Below are 25,369 nucleotides of genomic sequence, written 5' to 3' on the forward strand. Positions count from 1 at the left end.
AGTTCAGCATTCAACACAATAGTCCCCAGCAGACTGGTTGAGAAGCTGCTGGAACAGGGGCTTAGCACCCCTCTGTGTGCCTGGGTCCTGGACTTTCTCACTGCCAGGCCCCAAGTGGTCAGGATGGGGGAACACACATCTAGCTCCCTCACCCTGAACATAGGATCCCCCCAGGGCTGCGTCCTTAGCCCCCTACTGTACTCCCTGTACACACATGACTGTAGGGCCAGGTTCAGCTCAAACTCCATCATCAAGTTTGCTGATGACACTGTGGTGGTGGGCCGGATCTCCAACAACGATGAGAAGGCCTACCGGGAGGAGGTGGCTGATCTGGCACTCTGGTGTCAGGACAATAGCCTCCTCTTGAATGTCACTAAAACAAAGGAGCTGATTGTGGACTTCAGAAGGGCTAAACATCCAAGGACGTACACGCCACTGGAGATAAATGGGTCTATTGTGGATACAATAGACAATAGACAATAGGTGCAGGAGTAGGCCATTCAGCCCTTCGAGCCAGCACCGCCATTCAATGCGATCATGGCTGATCACTATCAATCAGTACCCCGTTCCTGCCTTCTCCCCATACCCCCTCACTCCGCTATCCTTAAGAGCTCTATCCAGCTCTCTCTTGAAAGCATCCAACGAACTGGCCTCCACTGCCTTCTGAGGCAGAGAATTCCACACCTTCACCACCCTCTGACTGAAAAAGTTCTTCCTCATCTCCGTTCTAAATGGCCTACCCCTTATTCTCAAACTGTGGCCCCTTGTTCTGGACTCCCCCAACATTGGGAACATGTTATCTGCCTCTAATGTGTCCAATCCCCTAATTATCTTATATGTTTCAATAAGATCCCCCCTCATCCTTCTAAATTCCAGTGTATACAAGCCCAATCGCTTCAGCCTTTCAACATACGACAGTCCCGCCATTCCGGGAATTAATCTAGTGAACCTACGCTGCACGCCCTCCATAGCAAGAATATCCTTCCTCAAATTTGGAGACCAAAACTGCACACAGTACTCCAGGTGCGGTCTCACCAGGGCCCGGTACAACTGTAGAAGGACCTCTTTGCTCCTATACTCAACTCCTCTTGTTACGAAGGCCAACATTCCATTGGCTTTCTTCACTGCCTGCTGAACCTGCATGCTTCCTTTCATTGACTGATGCACTAGGACACCCAGATCTCGTTGAACTCCCCCTCCTCCTAACTTGACACCATTCAGATAATAATCTGCCTTTCTATTCTTACTTCCAAAGTGAATAACCTCACACTTATCTACATACGGTGAGCAGTTTCAAATACTTGGGAGTCCGCATCGCAGAGGATCTGACGTGGGCAACGCACATTGCCGCACTGGTGGGTAAGGCTAAGCAGCGCCTTTACCACGTTAGACAACTGAGGAAATTCAGAGTGTCGCTGAGGATCCTTCATTGCTTCTACTCTGGGGCTGTAGAGAGCATCCTGTCCGGCAACATTACAGTCTGGTTTGGGAACAGCTCTGCCCAGGACAGGATGGCCCTGCAGAGAGTAGTGCGTTCGGCAGAACGCACCATGGGAACTACACTCGTCCCCCTGCAGGACCTATACATCAGGAGGTGCAGATCCAGAGCAAGCAAGATCATGAGGGACCCCTGCCACCCCAGTAACGGACTGTTCCAGATGCTACGGTCAGGCAAACGCCTCCGCTGTCACGCTGTGAAAACGGAGAGGATGAGACGGAGCTTCTTCCCACAGGCCATCAGGACTGTCAACTTTGATAACCCCAGAGACTAAATTTTTGTCGACACTTTTTGTGCTATGTTTAGTAACTTATTAACTTTATTTATATGCTGTAACTGTAATTATTTTTGTGCACAACCCGCAGGCATTGCCACTTTCATTTCACTGCACATCGAGTATGTGTATGTGACAAATAAATTTGACTTGACTTGACTTGAGATGCATGACCCCAAAGAGCAGCTCTCACTACAAACGCAAGTTAAACAACGGTCATGTCACCACTCCATATAATCCTTGTGCAGTTAAAGTGACTTCCAACAGCTGCTCCCCAATGAGTGGGTCACTTTATTTCACAGACAAACACGGCATTGAGTCAAAATGTGGCTGGCAGGCTCAGCTCACTTTCACTCTTTTGATCATTAGAGTTTTAGTGTCCAGAGCTGCACAGAACACCCAGCATTCAGACAGTGACAGTTTGGAGCAAATGCTTCTCTAACAAATGGTGAAATAAATATAATTAGTTACCAAATGTTAGATATGCATAAAGCAGGTTAGATTTTCATGGCCAAATAATCCACAACCACAGATAATAATAATAACTTTTATTTATATAGCACTTTCAAGCAATTCAATGCAGTCCAAAGTGCTTTCCACAAAAACAAACACTTGTCTAAACAAAGATACAATATAAAACAGTAAGGACAGAGGCATACAAAGCACAGATTTATATAAAAATATAAAATTGGGAGTGTAAAAGAACAAAGGAAGTAAAATCAGGTAAAAGCTTGAGTAAAAAGATATGTTTTTAACTGCTGATTAAAAATCTCAACTGAGTCGGCGTCTCTCATAGCCCTGGATAGGGTATCCCACAGCTTGGGGGCGTGGTTGAAAAAGGCTGCTTCCCCAATTTTCTTACTGCTTTGAGTGGCTAACAAACCTGCATCAGAAGACCTCCTGAGCGCATACATAGGGGCATACGGAAGGAGGGACTCTGGAAGATATGCTGCTCCCAAGCCATTTAGGGCTTTGTAGACGAAGAGTGTTTAATTTATATATGTAACAGATACGAACTGGAACAATGACATTCTTACTTGCTGCAGCTTTATAGGCACATTAGGCACAACAACAATACATTATTGGTTATTCTCAGCAAACCAGACCATGATAGTTAGAACAAATGAAGGACATAGAGCAACCAGAGTAGTGAGAAGTCCATTATAGTTTGCTGCAGAGGTAGAATTGTTGTTGTTCAAGAATCTGATCATGGATTGAATGAAACATTTTAGTTTAGAGATACTGCGCGGAAACAGGCCCGTCAGCCCACCAAGTCTGCACCGACCAGCGATCCCCACACACTAACGATACGCTGCACACACTAGGGACAATTTACACTTACACCAAGGCAATTAACGTACAAACCTGTACGTCTTTGGACTGTGGGAGGAAACCGAAGATCTCGGAGAAAACACACGCAGTCACGGGGAGAACATACAAACTCCGTACAGACAGCACCTGTAGTCGGGATCAAACCTGGGTCTCCGGCGCTGCAAGCACTGTAAGGCAGCAACTCTACCGCTGCACCGCCATTCAAGCTGTTCTTGAACCTGGAGGTAACGGTTCACAGGCGCTTCTAGTTGAAAGCATCAGCCAGAAAAGTGCATGGTCAGGGTGGTGTAGAGCTTTGACAATATTAGCTGCCTTCTTGAGGCAGCATTTCCTGTGGATCCCTTTGACGGTGGGGAGTCAGCTTTCGTGATCAATCGGCCAATGTCCACCACTTTCTGCAGCATCCTCCATTCTCGAGCGTTTGAATGACCAACCAAACCAGGCCACAGTGCAACCAGTAAGTAAGCTCTCCACCATACACCTGAAGAAGATTGATAGAGTATTCAGCGACGTGCCAAATCTCCTCAAACCTCTGAGCAAGGAGAGACATCAGTGAGCTTTGTTTGTGATTGCATCAATAGGCAGGGCACAGGACAGAACAGTGGAGATGTGTACACCATGGAACTTGAAGCTGATGACTCTCCATCGCCATCCCACCAATGAAAACAAGAGCATGGTTCCACCGCTTTCCCTTTGTGAAGTCAACAATCAGCTCCTTGCTAATGTTGAGAGCAAGATTGTTATTTTGGCAACACTCAATCAGATTACCAAACTCTCTCCTGTACCTGACTCATCGTTAGCTGTTATTTGTCCAACAACTGTGGTGTTGCCAGTAAATTTAAAGATGCTTTTGGGGATGTGTCTGGCTACACAATCATGCGTATACAGAGTGTGGAGGAGGGGACTGAGCGTACAGTCTTGAGTGCTCCTATGCCGACTGTCAGCAAGGAGGAGGTGTTGTTACAAATCCATACTAATTACATTCATGAAGAAGTCAAAGATCCAGTTACATAGGATCCAGAACTGGGTCTCAGTGCGTCCCTGAGTTTGACAATGAGCTTAGAAGGGATGATGGTGTCGAATGCTGAGCTGTAGTCAATGATCAACAGCCTGATGTACATATTGATGTTATCCAATTGCTCCATTGCAGAGTGGAGAGCCAACAAGATTGCATCTGCTATTGATTTGTTGTGGCATTGGGTGAATTGAAGTGGGTTGAGGTGATTACCGAGGCAGCAGTTGATTTGAATCATAACCAACCTCATCAAGATCATAAGCACCTCATCAAGATTCGAGCACCATTGTTTAATAGTCATTGATGCACCTCACCTTATTCTTCTTACTATGGATGTCAGGTGCACCATCGGGGCCAAATGCTTTACAAAGGTTCACCCTCACAAATAATCGTTCGATGTCTGCTTTGGAGAATGATAACATGTATTCGTCAGGGGCTATGAGCTCATTCAATGTTCACGTTTCATGTCCAGGGTTCTTGGTTAGAATGTACTAACTCTTAAGGGAATTAGACTTTACGCATTAAAACATCTCTCTGAAAATATACACAAAATGTTGGAGTAACTCAACAGGACAGGCGGCATCTCTGGAGAGAAGGGACGGGGTGCGTTTCAGGTCGAGACCCTTCTTCATACTAGTACAGACTAGCCCAAAACGTTAACCATTCCTTCTCTCTAGATGTTGCCTGTGCTGCTGAGTTACTCTAGCATTTTGTGTCTCTTAGGTTTAAACCAACATCTGTGGTTCCTTCCTACACAAGACATCTCCCTCTCTTTTTCTCCACAGATGCTACCCAACTTGCTGAGTGTTTCCAATATTTTCCATTTTGTTTCAGATTTCTAGCAATTCCAGTATTTTTCCCCACTTCGAGTTCCTCAAGTTTCTAGGGTAGAAGCTCTACCCCAATCTGTCAGGGAATGTAGTGGACATGGATATAAAACTGTCAGCTGTGCGCGGCGATTCAGCGTGTAATTTACATCCATAATTGTGCCACCTCTCAAATGAACATAAGAATCCAGATACAAAAGCATATTTTTGCGTATCTTGCACAATGTTCGCATTGAACACTCCAAACTTTGAATAAAAAGTAAATGATGCACCAACTCACGTCTAATCTGAATTAATACAATAGAAAACAAAAAGTAAATCGGTCAACAATTGACCAGTAATCTGCAGTAACAGCGTGGTTAATTGTAACAACTTGACACTGAGCTGCGGGAAACTGAAACTGCGAGTTGTATGAAGGGAGTCTGTGTGGAGTTAGTTCTCCACTGCACACAGCCCGTGTTGCACTCACCGCTGTGATCAGCCGGCATCGGCGGCTCTGCCAGCGGCTCCTCGCTGGCGGCTCCCCGGCGCCGGGCATCATCGACGCCCGCTGCTCCTCGTTGGAGAAGTACGCTTCGCAGCCTTGTTTATCTCTCCCCAGATCCATGCCGTGACCAACTTGGTCGTCTGTTGCACAGCGAACAAAAAAGCTCAGCAGACGAGAGGGTGAAGGAGGGAGGGAGGGCGTTGCGACGGTCCACCCCTCCTGGGGTGGCCAAGCAAATCCCAGTGCTATGTGGGGCGGGAAGAGGAGGGGAGGGGAGGAGAGGAGGAGGAGAGGAGGAGAGGAGGAGGGAGGAGAGGGGAGGAGAGGAGAGGGGAGGAGAGGAGAGGGGAGGAGAGGAGAGGGGAGGGGAGGAGAGGGGAGGGGAGGAGAGGGGAGGGGAGGAGAGGGGAGGGGAGGAGAGGAGAGGGGAGGAGAGAGGAGGGGAGGAGGAGGGGGGAGGAGGGGAAGGGGGGAGGGGGGAGGGGAGGCGCTCCGCTCCCAGACCCAGGGCAGCGCGGCTCTGAGCGCAGCCAGGTGAGCTCACCCACCCACACATTACACAAGGATCAAGGACGCCTCATTGCAACTGTTGCAAGTAGACTGTTGTTTGCGACAGTTCGCTCCATGTTTATTCCATGTGATTTACGGACTTTTAATACGACAAAAGCCAGTTTAAATGTTAGGGAAAGCGAGCAAATATGCACGGGGGTCACCCTTTTCACTTGGTTGTTAACATTTGATCATTGCATGTTCTCCACTGAACGCAGCCTTGAATTTAAGATTTTCAACAGTGAAAATACAGCATAAACTAATTGCAGTAATGTTTCCATATCCAGAGATGGGTTTAATGTTCCTAATGACTTCCTTCTTTCAGATGATTCTGACCTGCCTTCCCTGATAATTCACGTTCACAGGAATCAACCAATAAGTACTGTACAATAACAATATGCATTCATATGCCTCCAAATGAATTCAAATAACAGTGTCCAAAAAGAAAATCAGATGTGGCTCAGCTGGTAGGATATCTCTTCTGTGTCAGGAGATTGTAAGTTCAAGAGATGAGCACTGAAATTTGGGCGAGAGGTAGCTAAATTATGCCCAATCCATACTTGGCCTCTGGCAAACATTGCCATGTAGGTGGGCTACCGATAATCAACTTTCATACCCGCCTGAAGGAGTAAGCAGTCAAGGTTGTGTTGCCATCTCCTGCTTACGGAAGGACTGTTAGAAGTCTAATAACAGAGGGGAAGAAGCTATTCCTGAATGGTGGTGCGCGCTTTCAAGCTTTTGTATCTTCTGCCCAATGGGAGTGGAGAGAAGAGGGAATGACTTGAGGGGGACGGGGGTGAAGATCCTTCATTATGTGACTGCTTTCCTGAAGTGTAAAGTGGGGAGTCAGGCCTGTGCTATGTCCACAGCCCGTTTCCTGCAACCATCAGCTTCTTGAACCAACCTGCACAGCCCTAATCCTATCTCAGTAACAAAACACTACCGACCACTTCTTGCAACACCATGGACTTGTTTTCTAATCGTGTGTTTGCACTAATGTTTTGTTTCATATACAATATTTTTTATTTTCACTGCCTTGTATAATTTATGTATCATTTATGTGAGAAACAGGATGATTAAACCACCAGAAACAGGATACTGGAACAACCACTCTACCAAGGACAGGGCTATTAAACTGTCCAGGGGTAGAGATAGGCTGGATGATTGAACTACCACTATGCCGGGGACAGGGCTATTAAACCGTCAGAGACAGAGACAGGCTGGATGATTGAACTACCACCGAGTTCGTTGGAGCACTGAGAGTGTGGTACGGGGATAGAGGCAGACTGGACAAAGGGCCATAAATTTAGGAGAGTGTCAAAGCAGCAGGGATGGGTTGAAATGGGTTGTGAAGGTAACTAAGGGTCATGTGGATAACTACTGCGCTTGCTCAACTAGGTAAATGAATATTGCAAATACGCCCCTGAGTGGGGAACTGCCAATTGCCATGCACATACAATGTATGATCTGGGGGGGTACCTGAGGGCGGTACAGAAGATTGTGCACCTCAGCGCTCTGATTGGAAGGAGCCCGAAGGGGAGGAGGATTCAGCAGAAGGGAGGGAGATTCAACGAAGTTGTACTGTATAAAGAGAAGGCACTGTCTTTGTCTCGGTTTGGAGAGGCACCCGGTTCTGCAGACTCGTTAATAAATTTCTTGTTTCCACGACTTTGTCTCTGGCATCGTGATTGTGAGCACTCACATTTTACATCTCACAATTTATATTTTCTGTGATGTCCCAGTCTGTTCTGGTGATGCTCGACAATAACATAAATACAACAATAAACTGGACGACTTAACTTAATTGAGATGTAATAAACTAGATTGTTGTTGAACTGATTTATCTCCACGGAGATATACTTCTGCCTCAGCCCGTGCCTTCATTTTCACTTCATTCTCAGTGTATGGGCAATCGTGACAAGGCCAGAGTTTATAAATATTTTTTTAAACTGCAGATGCTGCAAATCTCAACTAAAAAATGAAATCCTGGAAACACTCAACAGGTCAGCAGCATCTGCAGTAAGAATGATGAGTAAGGTTTCCGGTTGGATACATCATGAAATGCCATGATTGTACTTCCACACTACAGTCATGGTAAGGATTTTTTATCCAGTTATGAAGAAGAAACAACTATAAATTTCCAAGTCTGAGTGGTTTTTGACTTGAAGGAGAACTTGGAAGTTCTCAGGAAGGGTATCTTTACGTAACTAGAATCAACCACATGCATCTTCTTCTTCCAAGCATTAAGACATGAATATCTCTCCATAACTCAGTACAAAAAGACCCCTTTATTACAAATCTGATTTGCTTTCTTTATTGTGTGGTTCAAAGAGAATGAAGTCTTGTTCTATTGTGGAATTTTGAAATGAATTCAACATGTTGGCAAAGCTCCACATTGCAATTGTAATGTGGCTGTAAGCTTTCTCTTGTTTTTTGGTGTTGATATTCATCCCTACTGAGACATTATATTAATATTCTTGGAGTACTTAGAAAGGCATGAAAGAGGTGTGTTTCTACCCAAGGAAGATTTTTGAGAGGCTGTTTATTTCAATTACATTTGCATTTCAAGAGCAATCCACTGTAATCCTATCTTTTTTGTTAAATTCAGGGATGTGGGTATCACTTGCAAGGCCAGCATTAATTGCCCTTTAATCACTTTGTAGAAATAATTTATGTTGGCTGTTGCAAATAGTAGGACAAATGTTCTTCTACGATACCATTGAATGGGCAATTCATGGAAAACCAGTGAAGAAAAGACAACATACGCTCAAACATGGGCGTGTGACTTTGAGGTGATGGTTTTGAAGTCCTGCTGCCCATGTATGTTATGTGCTAGAAGCAGCAGGTTTAAGTGATTTGTCAAAAAAGCCTGATCAGGTTGTTGCAAGGCGTTTTAAAGATAGTTTGCACTCCAGCCACAATACAGGTATGTAAGGCAGAGAGAACAGGTATTTCAAATGGTGGAAGACGATCAACTGAAACACGTTGTCCAGGGTTATGTTATACTTTGAGAATCCCAGTACAGCTTGCCAGACGCTAAGACACTATTTTACACTAGCTTAGAAATGTCCTGGGACCAGGAGAAGGGTGGGAGACGGGGCAGGCAAGTGCCATGGGCCAGGATGTATGCACCTTTACTCCACATTACCCTATGTTTCAATTCAAAGATTTATCCTTGTATTTCTGTATCTTCATTAAGAACTGGGCCTTATTGCACGTAACACTGTGCCACAATTACCATGCAAGACAATATGGTGTCAAAATCACTTCAGTGGACACCACAGAAATGATGATTTAGATAACTTCTACACCCAAAAATGAGCATGACAGCACCCAACTTATGATCTGTTGGTGTGATGGTTTTAATTAATATAATGCACGAAGAAGAGATGATGACACATCTTTATTTATCTTGGCTTGTTTCTAGGAGCAACTGGGAGGAGATGAGATCAGCCGGTAGTCACCATCAACTGACAGACATGCCTTCTAACTACTGGACACTCAGTGATATTGGTAAAGAACTTGGACTCTCCTGTGATGACACATCTAGGCTTACCAAACAGACAAGTGGAAAAATAACCCTAAACGAAGGCCAATTTTTTTTGCTCAGTTTGCTTCCTATCGATATTCCTAATCCACCGTGAACAAGAGATCAGATTCATCATTATAACTGTATCCCACAATAGTCAATTCATTTTAAACATCTGGCAGTTTACCTATCAGTCCCAAATAAACAAAGTGTTTATTAGAATCAATAATCAATAATTAAACTTTCAGTGTAAATTTGGGTAGAAATGTTTTGAGCTGAAAAATCCCTGGAACTGGCTGCTTTCTATCCTGATAAGAATCAAGCCTAGTGATCAACTCCACATCCCGTACACGGGCCGTATGGGTCCAGATTCGTTCTTTAACCCACTTTGTAGAAATAGTTTATGTTGCCTTTTCTTGGCTGTTGCAAATAGTAGGGCGAATGTACTTCTGCAATACCATTGAGTGGCCAATTCATGGAATATCATTGAAGAAAAGACAGCATACGCTCAAACATGGGCATGTGAGTTTGCGATGATGGTTTTGTAGTCCTGCTGCCCATGTATGTTATGTGCGAGAAGCAGCAGGTTTGTCCTGCCCATGTATGTTATGTGCGAGAAGCAGCAAGTTTGTCCTGCTGCCCATGTATGTTATGTGTTAGAAGCAGCAGGTTTGAGCGATTTGTCAAAAATGGTAATCATGTTGTTGCAAGGCCCTTTGAAGATAGTTTGCACTGCCAGCTACAATACAGGTATGTAAGGCAGAGGGAACAGGTATTTCAAATGGTGGAAGACAATGAACTGAAACACATTATCCAGGGTTATGTTATACTTTGAGAATCCCAATAAAGCTTGCCAGATGCTAAGACACTATTTTAGGCTAGCTTAGAAATGTCCTGCGACCAGGAGAAGGGTGATTGACGGGGCAGGCAAGTGCCATGGGAGAGGATGTTTGCAGTTTTCCTCCACATTAATCTATGTTTCAATTCAAAGACTTATTCTTGAATTTATGTGTCTTCATTAAGAAGAACTCAGCAAGCTGGGCCTTATTGCACGTAACACTGCCACAATTACCATGTAAGACAATATGGTGTCAAAATCACTTCAGTGGACACCACAGAAATGATGATTTAGATAACTTCTACACCCAAAAATGAGCATGACAGCACCCAACTTATGATCTGTTGGGGTGATGGTTTTAATGACCATAATGCATGAAGAAGAGATAATAACACATCTATTTTATTGCATGATTTATTTATCTTGGCTTGTTTCTAGGAGCAACTGGGAGGAGATGAGATCAGCCGGTAGTCACCATCAGCTGACAGACATGCCTTCTAACTACTGGACACTCAGTGACATTGGTAAAGAACTTGGACCCTCCTGTGATGACACATCTAGGCTTACCAAACAGACAAGTGGAAAAATAACCCTAAACGAAGGCCAATTTTTTTTGCTCAGTTTGCTTCCTATCGATATTCCAAATCCACCGTGAACAAGAGATCAGATTCATCATTATAACTGTATCCCACAATAGTCAATTCATTTTAAACATCCGGCAGTTTACATATCAGTCCCAAAATAAACAAAGTGTTTATTAGAATCAATAATTAAACGTTCGGTGTAAATTTGGGTAGAAATGTTTTGAGCTGTAAAATCTCTGGAATTGGCTGCTTTCTATCCTGATAAAAATCAAGCCCGGTGATCAACTCCACATCCCGTACACGGGCCGTATGGGTCCAGATTCGTTCTTTAACCCACTGGGATTCCTCTTTGCCATCCTGCGAGAAAAAGAGTACTCATTATCCATTGACTTAATTCTTAAGTTATTCCCCATTTAAGTGATACAGGAACTGTAAATCTATTACACAGTCAAATAAAATTAAGACATTTGCTGCTTGCAGGTTGGAAAATGTTTCTGGATCATGTCATTTTCAATCATATGCCTTTAGGTGGTTTATTTATGTAATTAGTGATGTGTCCAGGATGGGACAAGCTAATATTTATCAATGATACAGCACTTTTGATATCTCTTTTTTGCACTTCTCACCAGAGACCTCAAACCTAAAATGTTAACCTGCTGTTTCAATTTTTTCTTCAGATTGGGGGCATGCAGTGCATGTGGGGGATTGGGGTCATGCAGTGCATGTACACTCTTAATTAAATCTAATAGATCAAATGGTTGACTTACAACATGCAGCCATGATACTCTCGATGAATGGCTGATCTTGACATCAATCCTTAAAAAACCCTATCACCTTCAAATTTTCTCCATTAATTGTACTTGTTAGACACTCAACAATTTGCTTTTTCATAAAGTCCTTCTGCATTAATACATGAGATATACAAAAAAGATTTCAAGAATATGTATAGGTTAAATGAGTGCACTTCAGTAAGAAAAGAAAATCCTGGGTGTTTTTCACATTTGTTAAATGTTGGTGTAGGAGGATCTGGCTGTAATTGCAAGCAAATTGCAGGAAGCTAATATGAAGGTGAAACTAGGAATTTGGGCGATAAATGATATGTTCGTCTTTATTGCAAAGGGATTAGAGTAAGAAAGCTTTACTAAACATAGCACAAAAAGTAAGGACATTTGTGTTTGGTAGATTATTTCTTTGTTGTAACAATGCTTCTTGGCAATAAATCTTATACTGTTGGAAAGTCTGTTTATTTCCATTTTAAATGGTGCCACATTTGTAAGGAACATGCATTTGTGGGATGAGCAGCAGAGCTGAGTATATGGGTTGCGCCCATGAAAAAATTGCCAAATCTTCTCTGCCAATGCCAAACAGCTTATTCTGCTGTTGCTATTGACTCTTGTTTTGAGCTTCTGGTACCCCCAGGTGCTGACAATCAGGTGCCTGATCCCTCTGGATCTCCCTCACTGGAAAAACGAGGCTTGTCATCATTGGAGGCAATCTCAACGCAGAGAGATATCGAGATGAGATTCTGCAACCAGTGGCAATCCCATATCTCCACAGTCTGGGACCGAACTCTATCCTCCAAGATGACAATGCTCGCCCCCACAGAGCAGGGTTTCTCAGAGACTACCTCCAGAATTTGGGAGTGGAGCGGATGGAATGGCCTGCCAGCAGTCCTGACCTCAACCCTATTGAACACTTGTGGGATCAGCTTGGGCGTGCTGTTCGTGCCAGAGTGACCAACACAACCACATTGGCTGACTTGCGACAAATGCTGGTTGAAGAATGGGATGCCATCCCACAACAGTGTGTGACCAGGCTGGTGACCAGCATGAGGAGGAGGTGCCAGGCTGTTGTGGCTGTGTATGGTTCTTCCACACGCTACTGAGGCTCCTGTTTATTAAATGAATAAATTGTTAAATTGCCAATATGTCTTGTTTCTTCAGACTTCAATCATCCAATCCACCAAACAACACCGAACAAGAGTCAATGGCAGAATAAGCTGTTTGGCATTGGCAGAGAAGATTTGGCAGATTTTTCATGGGCGCAACCCACATACTCAGCTCTGCTGCTCATCCCACAAATGCATGTTCCTTACAAATGTGGCACCATTTAAAAGGGAAATAAACAGGCTTTCCAACGGTATAAGATTTATTGCCAAGAAGCATTGTTACAACAAAGAAATAATCTACCAAACACAAATTTCCTTACTTTTTGTGCTATGTTTTTATATTAATTTAGGACCGGTGATGCTGCACCTGGAATTCTATGTTAATTCTGGTCTCCATGTCTAAGAACTGATATATTGCCACTTGAGGGAATGCACTGAAATTACCCCTGGAATCGGAGAGATTTAGATTAGGTCCTTTACTTCAGAGTTTAGATGATCAAAAGATGATCTAATTGAAATCTAAGGTAGACAGAAAATGCTGGAGTAACTCAGCGGGTCAGGCAGCATCTCTGGAGAGAAGGAATGGGTGACCTTTCGGGTCGAGACCCTTCTTCAGACTGCATTTTTTGTCTTCTCAGAGATGCTGCCTGACCCGCTGAGTTCCTCCAGCATTTTTTGTCTACCTTCGATTTATATCAGCATCTGCAGTTTTTTTTCCTACACTAATTGAAATCTAATATTTTCAAGGGGCTTGCGAAGGTAGATCCAGGAAGAAAAATGGAGTTGTGGTAAAAGATCAAGCTCCTATCAATTATTTCTCATTTTCTCTCACTACAGAGGAGGCTATTCTGACCATTAACTCTAAAGTGACACCTAGTATAATCCCTCCCCCTCACTTAGTTTCCCCATGGCATTCTCTCCCACATGCCATCAACACCCCCAATCCTCCTACTACCCATCTACACTTGTGACAACATACAACTGCCAATTAATCAACCAACCAAGCAGAAAAAACATATTTGGGATGCAGGAGGACCTGGGGGATATATACATGGTAATCGAGAGAACATGTAAAGTCCACCCATGTATTTGAAAGATTCTTGTGAAAAAAAGATGCGCTCTTCATGAATAATTGTTTCAGATGCTGTTTCTGCTTGTCCATGAAGATAACAGCATAACATTGATGAAACAGACGTGTAGTGTTTTAGGGTAAAAATTCGGTTGTCATTTTGGATAATTGGATTATAATTGAGTTAAAATGCGACCGGTTGTTCTTCCATCTGATTTAAACAGGGAATAGTGAAGAGGAACCGAATGTTTCTCCTGTGTCCCCGATTCACCCCTACGTCCTTGCAGAAGTTATATCTTGGCAGCTGGGTATCTCCAGAGTATCCACGGGCTGCTTCAGGAATCTTAGCAGATGTGCTTGCTAAAGACCCAAAACAGGATCAAGAACAATTTGGGAGCTGGTTAGTCCAGAAGAAAGCAGGTTGGAAATGCATCAAGATCAGTACAAAGCTGGGGCCTTGTGAAAAGAAATCAGTATATGTTAAGAGAGATTCATGATTCATCAACAAAGAAGAACTGAAAGTCTGTCAGTTGTACTTACCGGGCAACTTTCAATGTTATCCACGCGATGTGGTAGAATGAATGACATTGCATTCAGTGGGCCTTTACAAGACTGGGGAGTCTGAACAGTGTTATTACAGCTGGTAAGGATTACATAAAAATGCGTAGGAATGGGGACCTTTGTATTATTAACATACCTGGAGAAATAAAATGAGAAGTCACTCAAACGATTCAACATTTTATCAGTGTCAGTGCCAGTATTTTATAATGTCATTGAATTTGATTCTTTGAATTAATCCCACAGCCACACTTGCCTGAATTCCCCTTCATCAGATCTGCACATTCATTCTTGTTTTCCCCACACAGTCTGGCAGCTGAATGACGAGGCCCTGAGCAGTGGCAGTGAATTGGCCAGTGAGTGGCAATGAGTCTGGCATTGCCCAAAACCCCCCTGCGGGAACCTTTATTTTGAACCTTCTGAAGTAGGCCCTTCATCCCTTGTAGTTCACGCTGACCGTTGATCACCTGTTCATATTAACTCTATGTTATCTCACCCATATCCGACACATTGGGGGCAATTTCACAGAGGCAAATTAATCTACAAGTCCGCATGTTGCTGGGATGTGGGAGCAGACTGGAGCACCTGGAGGATACCCTCACGGTCACAGGGAGAATATGCAAACTCCATACAGATAGCAGCCAAGAATAATGTTGAAAAAGGCCTACTGTTTTCCCTGGATCTGCTACCAAAACTGAGCAAAGCCCAGGCCAATATTTGGAGTGAGGCCAATTAGCAGCATTAATGCAGTCGCCTACTAATGAGCTGGTCTGATATGAGAACAAGAGATGGTTCACATTGCTGATTTGTTTAACCAGTTTCAAACTGGATGCCAATTGAAAACATAAAATGCTGGTAATACTCATCAGGGCAGGTTGCATCTGTGTCAAAAGAATCAGAACTAACATTTCAGATACAAGTCGTTTAGTCAGAACTGGCGAGGAGGCAAAGGCAGTTTTTATTAAACTGCACACAGGGTGGGGAGGGTAATGGGTTAGAATCGGGATGAAAATGGGGAAAAGCTGTAAACAAGGTCATCTGGTCAATGCATGAAAGAGAGCAGTTAGAGAGTGAGAACATGGACTAAAGAGTTAAGATGTAACTGGAATTGAATTTTGGTCAATGATGAGGTACTCTTTTATATCTTAGTCTCTGCCAACATATGTATCCTGATCTGCTGAGTATTTCAACATTTTATGGTATTATTTCAGATTTCCAGCATCATCAGCAGTTTTAAAACAAAATTCAGGCTAGATGCTGTCATCAGTTGATTTTTGTGCTGGTTTGGATGTAATCCTGATTTTCAGAATTATAAAACAATCTTGTTGTTTGAAATGCAACAGCATTTCCTCTCACTCTGGCATTATCCCCAAAATTAATTTGCTCTTTAAGAGACTTGGCGTCTTGAAATAAAATAATAAACTTTCCTTGGAAATATCTATTTATTCATGATCACTATCTCCAACTTAAAACAGAGACGAGGAGGAATTTCTGCTCTTAGAAGGAAGGAAGAATAAAAAAACATTATTATGTGGCACAGTAGCACACCTGATAAAGCTGCTGCCCCACAGGGCCAGAGACCCGGATTCAATCCTGACCTCAGGTGCTGTCTGTGTGGAGTTTGCATGTCCTCTCTGTGACCACATGGCTTTCCTCCGGGTCCTCTGGTTTCATCCCACATCCCGAAGACAAACAGGCTTGTAGGTTAATCAGCCTCTGTAAATTGACCCCAGGGTGTGGGAAGTGGTATAACATAGAGCTAGTGTGATCTTGTGATCGAAGGGTGGCGTGGACACAATGGGACGAAAGTCATGTTTCCATGCTGTATCCTTTAATCAATCAATTAAATGGCAGGACACCACAGAATGTTGCCATTCAAAATGACTCTGCAGGGGCAGAGCCATGGAACATGGGACAGGACAGCACAGGAACATGCCATTTTATATATTCAATGAGGGATTGACAAGCATTCAAACTAAAAGATCTTTTCCATCCAGATAAGAGCACAGACAGGATCTCAATTTAACATCTAGTCATAAATATGGCAACTGCTTTGGTACAACAGTGGAACGTCAGGTGGTGATAGATACTCGGGTCATTGGAGTAAATCTTGAATCTGTAAACTTCTAATTCAAAAGTGGGAATGCTTCTGAAGTACCCATAAATGTGTTACACCTTGCATATATTAAATGTCTTATAGTCACTGAAGCAACTGGCAGTTTCTAGACTTTGTGGCTTTAAACATCCAGACTAAACAAAACAAAATGAGCTATAATAATACATTTGATAAATAAATCACTTCAGGAATTTCAAATAGGTTGGTCATTCTAAGCTGGCTTACTCTTTCAATGTTTCTTAATTATGTTCTCACCCAATGGTAGTCAAAGTTTGCATTTTGTATCAAACAATATAAAGTACAAAAGATACTTATTTCTTACTTTTTAATTTGGTTAGGTGTATCAAAGTGACCATCATAATTATAGTCAAATACTGGTCCACTCAATACATTGACTCCATTTTTCAGCACAGCCTCTTCTGGCAGCATAACTTTGTGAAAGTAATGCCAAATCGCTACAAAATAATAAGAATTTTGTTATTTGAAATGTAACAAATGAAAAGATCTGTTTAATATCCCATTCATAGATATTTCCATAGAATTCCCTTTATTTTCCATGAGACAGTTACAGGCTTCTAAAAAGAACAATTTATTTTAAGCTTTCATACTTTTCATCTGCAGCTGATTCATTGCAAGAAATATCTTTCCATATATCGTGCTTTATCTTCTGGAGACATGTGGTTTAATATTGTCTATCCTTGATTTATTTTTCAAGATTTCTTGAGTCTGAAGTAATCTTTATATAGATATTGCAGCACAATTATATTGCTGGGAATTCTGAACAATAACAGGTTTTTAAAGCAGAGGTAACACAGTGGTAATCGGTGCTTAAGTCACATTTTCTTGTGCATTCCAAGAACATCATACATACGTACATATCGATATTCCTTTAAATGTGCTATCCTCACCTTGTTTCCCACGTTGTAGGTCTTGTCACCAAGAGCCACAGTTTGATTTATCTTCCCATAATCTCCCGTTTTTTACCCATGCTAAATTGCCATCTTGCGATGTACTCATCAAAAGGTTAAATTATCTTGTCTGCTTGTTTATTTTTATTTATCACTACCCCCATTATGCTAGTTTATACTCTCCCATTGTTCTCTCTGCTATGAATGTGTGGGTTTCTAGAACAGAAGGGTACAGCACAGGAACAGGTCCTTCGGTCCACAATGCTTGTGCCAAACATGATTCCTAATTAAATTGATCTCATCTGTCTGTACACAATCCACATCGATTTGCCTCATCATAACGTCCTGATGTATTTAATGCCCCCAACCATGAAGGCAAGCATATCATACAGCTGTTTTACTACCCTCTCTACTTGTTCTGCCAGCTTTAGTGAGCTGTGAACGTAAGATTTCAAGATCCCTTTGCACATCAGTGCTGTTATGGATCTTGCTGTTAACTGTATACTCTCTCCTTACATTCACCTCCCAAAGTGCAATACCTCTCACTTACCCGGGTTAAACATCTTCCATTTCTCTGCCATTTCTGCAGCTGATCTATATCTCACTGTATCTTCTAATAGCATTCCTCACTGCATCTCCTCCAATTTTGGTGTCGTCAGCAGTCTTACTCACCAACCCATCTACATTTCTATCTTGATCATTTATATATATATATCACAAACAGCAGGTGCCCTCGCACAGAACCCAGTGGAACTCCACTGATCACAGGCCTCCAGCCAGAATATCTACCTTCAGCCACAACCCTCTGCCTTCTATGAATAACCCAGTTCTGAATCCACACAACCAAGTCATTGTGAATCTCATACATCTTAATCTTCCAAATCAGCTTACTATGAGGGACCTTATTGAAAGCATTACTAAAATCCATGTATATAACATCCACCGCCCTACCCCATCAATCCCCTTTCTCACCTCATCAAAAGATTCAATCATTAGTGAGTTACGACCTGCCAAGTACAAAGCCATGCTGGCTATCCCTAATTAGCCCATTCTCTTCCAAATGGGAGAAATCCTATCTTAAAGAATTCTCTCCCAACAGTTTCCCTACCACTAACGTGAGGCTCACTAGCCAATAATTTCCTGGATTCTCTCTCCCTCCTTTCTTACATGAAGGAACAACATTGCCCACCCTCCAGAGTTCTGAGACTTCGCTGTGGCAAGAGAAGAAACAAATATCCTCATCAAGGCCCCGATAATCAACTCTCTTGCCTCCGTCCACAACCTGGGATAGATCACATCAGGCCCTAGGGAACATCCATTAATGTTCTTCAAAAGAGCCACAGTACCTCCTTCATCCCGATCATAAACTACTCAAGCATATTTGTATACTCCACACTGATCTCATTGTCCTTCCCCTCAGTGAATAGAGATGCAAAGTACTCATTTAGTACCTCTCCGGCATCCTCCAACTTCAAGATTACCTCCTTTATCTTTGAGCTGTGTTACCTTCTCCCGAGTCACCCTCCTTATATTTAATGTGTGTATAAAAAGCCTTGGAATTATCCTTAATCCGACTTGCCAATTACATTCCATGTAATTAGCCCTTTTAGCCCTTCTAATCACCCACTTGAGTTCTTTCCTACTCGTTTTATATTCCTCATAAGTCCTGTCTAATGCCACCTTCTTATACCTGACATATGCCTCCTTCCTGACCATTTATCTTCCTGACCAAATTGATAATCTTCTTGGTCATCCATGGTTGCCTTACATACTGTCCTTATGCATCCTCCTTACTGGAATATGCTGATCCTGCACTTTGATCTGCTGGCCTTTAAACAACTCTCTCATGTCACCTCTAGACAAACCCAAAGTGCAGGGTTGCTCCCAATTTACCCTCCTTAACTCCTGCCTAAAAACATTGTAATCTGCATTGCCCCAATTAAGTGCCTCCCCCCAACATCTAAACCTGTCCCTATTGAAAATAATCTGAAAACCAATAGTGTTGTGAGCACTGTCTCCAGATTCTTCTTCCAGTGCAACACCCATCACCTGGCTAGGCTCATTTCCCAAGACAAGGTCCAGTATGGTCCCTCCTCGAGTCAGACTATCCATATACTGTTTAAGGAAACCATCTTTGATATACCTAACTAATTTTGACCTGAGTAAGTCCTGGTCCATATTAGGGAAGTTAAGGTCACCCACTACAATAACTTGTAGTTCTTGCATTCTTCCGAAATCTGTTTACATATCTGATCCTCTGTCTTCCGCCGGCTACTGGGTGGCTTATAATATAATCCCATTAGAGTAGTTGTTTCTTTCTTATTTTTGAGCTCAATCCATAATGCCTCATGAGACTTACCCTCCAGTATGTCTTCTCTGTGTACCATCATGACATTCTCCCTGATTATTAAAGCCACACCTTCACCTCTGTTACCCCCTCTCTATTTTGTCTGAAATATAGATTCATTTCTGTATAATTTGGGATAATATTGGCTTCCAGAGCTTATTCCAGTGATTGAATCATATAAACCATGAATTACACAAGTGGCTGTCTGTCAAGTAATTTAACAGCAACCCAAACATTAGCTTATGTCTAACCCTAATCTCCACCACAAACACCGAGACATAGAAAAATTGCAGTATAATTAGTGTTCAATTTCAAAATCATTAAAAGTATTTCACCAACATTTCACAGCCTTGTGTTAGAATCGTTTAGAGTAATTGAGTGATACAGCGTGGAAGCAGGCCCTTCGGCTCAACTTGCCCACACCAGCCACCATGCCCCCCGTTACACTAGTCCCATCTGCCCACGTTCGATCCATATCCCTCCAATCCATGTACAGTACCTGTCTAACTGTTTCTTAAACTTTGGGATAGTCCCTGCCTCAACGACCTCCTCTGGCAGCTTGTTCCATACACCCACCACCCTTTGTGCGAAAAAGTTACCCCTCAGGTTCCTATTAAATATTTTCCACTCCACCTTAAACCTATGCCCTCTGGTCCTTGATTCACCTACTCTGGGCACAAGATGCTGTATATCTATCTGATTTAGTCCTCTAATGATTTTATACACCTCATCCTCCTGTGTTCCAAGGAATAGAGTCCCAGCCTACTCAACCTCTCCCTATTGCTCAGACTTTCTAGTCCTGGCAACATCCTCGTAAATCGTATTTGTACCCTTTCCAGCTTGACAACATCTTTCCTATAACATGGTGGCCAGAACTGAACACAATACTCTAAATGTGGCTTCACCAACGTCTTATACAACTGCAACATGACCTCCCAACTTCTGTACTCAGTACTCTGACTGATGAAGGCCAATGTGCTTTTTGACCACCCTATCTACTTGCGACTCCACCTTCAAGGAACCATGCACCTGCACTCCTAGATCCTTCTGCTCTACAAAACCACCCACTTTTGTATCATCAGCAAACTTGCAAAATGTTGCAAAACATTTTGTTAATAAAATAGTTAAATTTGAAAGGGTTTCATCTGATGTTCTCAAATAACGTTAGTAAAGAGACAAATTGGAGACATAGAATCATGGTTGCCAAGGAAATTATCAATCACAGATTTATCACACTTACTTTTGAAAGCTTGATACATAGGCACAAGGTTGCTGGTAATTAATGCATCAAATTGCTCAGTGCCTTTTTTGAGACCTGCAAAAATACCATCACATATTATTAAACGGAAATAATATTCTGGTCTGAATTAATCTAACTCTGAATCCCTTCACCAACCTACCAACTCTACAGATCAATCAAATACATCATTGTCTCACAAGATTTGAACAGCATCTGCCTTTGGCCAGTTGACTTTCAGAAAATGAAGTTTGCCATCAACCTTCACACAATATTCAATCACAGCTCCACAGCCCTTCATTGTGAAGGTGAAATTCAAGGTGAAATCCTGTTTTAGAAATCCATATTCCAACATATGCTCCAGTTGGACCTCTCGGATGGAAAAGCTTTCCAGACTGTGAATTATAACTCAGAATGATGACCACCAGGATAACCAGTTTTGAATGTAGTGGGATTGTACCACTACCATTGACTAATGGCATTTAACGGAGATTCCTTAACACATTCAGTGCCCTTTGTCAATATCAAGCTTTACCAAATTCACTTACTTGGAGGATAAAGAAAATCAAAGCCCATGTTCAATGTGGCATTAACATTTGAACACTGCTGGCTATCGTTTGCAGGGATTCGAGGATCAGGCCGTAAGCAGTTGGGAATGTCTGAAGGCAGAGGTGGAACTCCCTGCTGAAATACAAAAAAAGGTTAAACATTATAAAAATGTTTAGTCTGAAAAGGTAAAGCAAGATTTACACTGTACCTGTACCTCACTGTACTTGTGGACCTAACAATAAACTCACCTTAATTCTGCAAAAATCTACAAATCCCCTGGCAGTGTACACAAATTAATGTCAATGCCTCTCCGAGTCAATATTCACTGGATTGTAATGAGCAGACCATGTCAATTTCAACACCAAATTCCCAAACACAGATAGGATACCAAGCCATGTAACACAAATGACAGCCAATGGAGATAGGAAATGACTCCAGGCAATGTGTAACATTCTCACTGACTCATGAGTATCCCTGGCACATGACTACTCAAAATGGAGGAGCATGAAGAATGGCAATGAGAACCTCAAGTCCATGTGACAGAAGCCCAGAATAAATGTTAGAAGCAGCAAACCACCTCCGAAACTACCCACCTGCTTCCCCCATCAACCAACTCCTACTCCACTCATGACAGAAACCCACATTGGCCTTCTCAACCATCTCTGAATGCACAACCCTGCAGTGGAAATGAGTCACCTTCAGCCCTCTTAAGAAGCAGCAGTACCTACTGATAGTTTTGAATTAGCTTATGTTCCTCAAATGGCTTATGTCCCCCTCATACACCTTCCTGTGACTTAGGAGGAATGATGCAGATCTCCACTGGACCTGCTGTGAAAGCTGTTATTTTGCTTACAAACTGAAGTATATACAACAAAACTGCCAATTGTCACTTGGAACATATACAGCGGAAAGTTATGTCATAATGTGGCTTGGGTTAGTATTAAAGTTGGAATCTCACTAAGGATGTGGAGAATTTTTTATTTTTTTTCCATGGGTTTTTGTTCTGTTAGGATTATTTTAATGATTCACGGCTTTCACTCCCACAGCACAAACACATCATTGTTGGTCACCAAACCACAACCACTTCCACATCATACCCATGCACTAACATTCCAGTGAGTTTTACTTGGACTTCTTCGTTATTGCTAGTTGTTGATGCCTCAATTTTCTCTCATTTCATATTCTTTACATTTTGTCTCTTTTTTCCTCATTATCAGAAGGTCAGTTTTCACTTCTATTTATTTCCTCTCTTGGTCTTTCTGCACCACACCATTTCTCCTGTTTCGCTTTGCAGTTGTTTCAGTTGCATTTCAGTTCCTTACCCACCCCCCATTGCTCACTTTCCTCTACTCTCTGGTTTTCTTGCCTCTCTTGTTTTCTTTCCTCTCTTACTTAAGCTTACTGTTCCTGTCTCTTCCTGCCAATTCTAGGCCCAGAAATCACGTTATTTCAATGAAAATACATGAAAATACTTGGCACTGTTGCTGTTCAAAAGTCAGACCAACTTCTGGCATCTGATGTCTGCTCTCAAATGCAGAAATTGGCAGGTCCCCACCATCTTCACAGGAAGTGCTGTTCTTAAGAAGTTAAACAACTTATATTTGATTCTCAGTGCAAAAGAAAACATCAAGAAACATTCAGCCAGGATAATTGTTACTTTAGTGGCAGACTGACATCTGAAAAGCTACTCTGACAGTTGTGTAGTTTCATTCTTCTACAAGGATATTCAAATGTTGTGAATTTACCATAAAATAAGTTGTGCTTTTTTGCTTTGTTCTGATAATTAACTTCCTTTGTATTCTATACATATTTTGCAACTGGAGGTGGTATGGTAGCTGCCTTGCAGCGCCAGTGACCCGAGTTTAATCCTGATTACGGGTGCTGTTTCTACAGAGTTTGGACATTCTCCCTGTGACCTGGGTGGGCTTTCTCCGGTTTCCTCCCATACTCCTACGACGTAAGGTTTGTAGGTTAATTGGCTTCGGTATAATTGTAAATTGTCCCTAGTGTGTGTAGGATAGTGTTAGTGTGCGGGGATCACTGGTCGGCGCAGACTCAGTGGTCCGAAGGGTCAAGGGGAGAACATACAGAAAAGCAGTTAGTTTACATGAGATGTTAAAATGAGACCATGCCTACTTGTCGTGCAAATAAGAGTTTTTGTACCAGCAATAAATAAGGAAAGGGAATTTTCCCAATGCCACGAACAATAATCTCTCAACCAGTATTGCCGAAAACATGTTGACAGGTATATTTTATGCTTGTTGTCAATGTAAGGTTACTTTGTATGATGCACATCGCCTGCTACTAATTAATCGGAGTCCTTGTTATTGCAAAGAATATTGAAAACCTCCTGGTGTCAAAGGCAAAGTGAGAATCTGAGGATTTATACTGAAATGCGAACATCATGTTTTGAAAGCCAGTGTATTCTTTGCCTTATCCTTGGCCTCCACAATTACCGTGAAAACTCTCAATTTTTTTTTATGATTTTTTGTTGTTTGCATGCCTTTCCACGAACACTGGCTTCAAAAATCCAGTTTTGCTGCTCATCTTAACCATCACATCCTCTCTGTAAAGTACTTATTTTGCATTTATATTACTCCTGTTGTAAACCAGGACTGGATTTGTGTTGTTACCATTTCTTTAGTGCAGTTAAGTGACGGGAGAAAGTTATTGAACGCAACAAACTTACCGATTTGTTAACAGTATATGCACTCCACAGAGGCATTAAAATATCAGAGCTATATCCAGTTGTGTAAAATGCTTGAGTCAAGAGACAATATTTGCTGTTGTGCTGTAAAACTCTTGGTCTTCCATAAGGCATGTTTATAGCTTCAGCTGTTTCAACTAAAAAGACACACAAGATTAACATTATACATTTAAAGCTAGATTAATTTGTTGGAGTTAATAGCTGGTGCAAACTCAGTGGGCTGAAGGGCCAATTTATGTGCTATGTTTTTCTATAACTGTGATTGTAGTGTGAATTTTATGCAAGTAAAAGCATTTCACCGATAAGTGGAGAAAGCAGGTACGTGTGTAGGAAAAAAACTGCAGATGCTGGTTTAAATAGAAGGTAGACACAAAATGCTGGAGTAACTCAGCGGGTCAGGCAGCATCTCGGGAGAGAAGGAATGGGTGACCTTTCAGGTCAGCCTGAAGAAAGCTCTCGACCCGAAACGTCACCCATTCCTTCTCTCCCGAGATGCTGCCTGACCCGCTGAGTTACTCCAATATTTTATGTCTAAGCAGGTATTTGTGTTGACCTCCCCTGAAAATGAATAAACCTCAATGGTTCAATGATTTATTTATTATCAAAGGTACCAGGGTACAGTGAAATACATTTTTTTGCATACAAATCAGCAAGATTTTCACCATACATAAGCACAATCCCCCGGTTAGTACAGAACATGCAGAACAGCCCACCTTTCCTGCACTCATCCAGTTTCCTACAAAGGACTCCATTTAGATAACAAAGGACCAGGCACGTGTAGACTTGGTTTGATGCTGACCCAAAATGACATAATAGAAATATAATAAAAGACTAATCTGATTTCTCTAAATTCTTGCCGGTAAACTAATTTAATTTCTTTCTACTTGATGGAGGCTAATGTAATATGTATATATATTGAACAATGTCAAATGGTACAGACTCGAGAGGCTTCAGTGAGAAGGCTGAGCAGAGGCTGACAGCAAGTCACGGTTCGGTCTTGTTTGTGTGATTTTCTTCTTTAGTCTAAGTGTAGGTGGGGTAGCAATCAGCTCCTCCT

The 25,369-nt window shown here is 42.2% G+C and overlaps 2 protein-coding genes across 3 annotated transcripts in view; both read right to left on the reverse strand.

The window, feature by feature from the left end:
- The window catches only part of LOC144593638 (venom phosphodiesterase 2-like), a 101,087-nt gene extending 95,258 nt beyond the window's left edge, over positions 1–5,829 (reverse strand). The window contains exon 1 of one of the 2 annotated variants that reach the window (XM_078399513.1): positions 5,416–5,829. In XM_078399513.1, the coding sequence (XP_078255639.1) occupies positions 5,416–5,553 (138 nt within the window). In that variant the 5' untranslated portion in view covers positions 5,554–5,829. The remainder of the gene's footprint in view (positions 1–5,415) is intronic. The other variant, XM_078399511.1, reaches the window with a different exon arrangement.
- Positions 5,830–11,119: 5,290 nt separating this feature from the next.
- The window catches only part of LOC144593917 (venom phosphodiesterase 2-like), a 69,664-nt gene continuing 55,414 nt past the window's right edge, over positions 11,120–25,369 (reverse strand). The window contains 6 exon segments of the mRNA XM_078400050.1: positions 11,120–11,290; positions 14,431–14,587; positions 16,887–17,019; positions 21,060–21,134; positions 21,605–21,740; positions 24,295–24,449. Coding sequence (XP_078256176.1) covers positions 11,120–11,290; positions 14,431–14,587; positions 16,887–17,019; positions 21,060–21,134; positions 21,605–21,740; positions 24,295–24,449 — 827 coding nt within the window.

Source organism: Rhinoraja longicauda, chromosome 5 (assembly GCF_053455715.1).
Source record: "Rhinoraja longicauda isolate Sanriku21f chromosome 5, sRhiLon1.1, whole genome shotgun sequence".
NCBI classification, from domain to species: domain Eukaryota; kingdom Metazoa; phylum Chordata; class Chondrichthyes; order Rajiformes; family Arhynchobatidae; genus Rhinoraja; species Rhinoraja longicauda.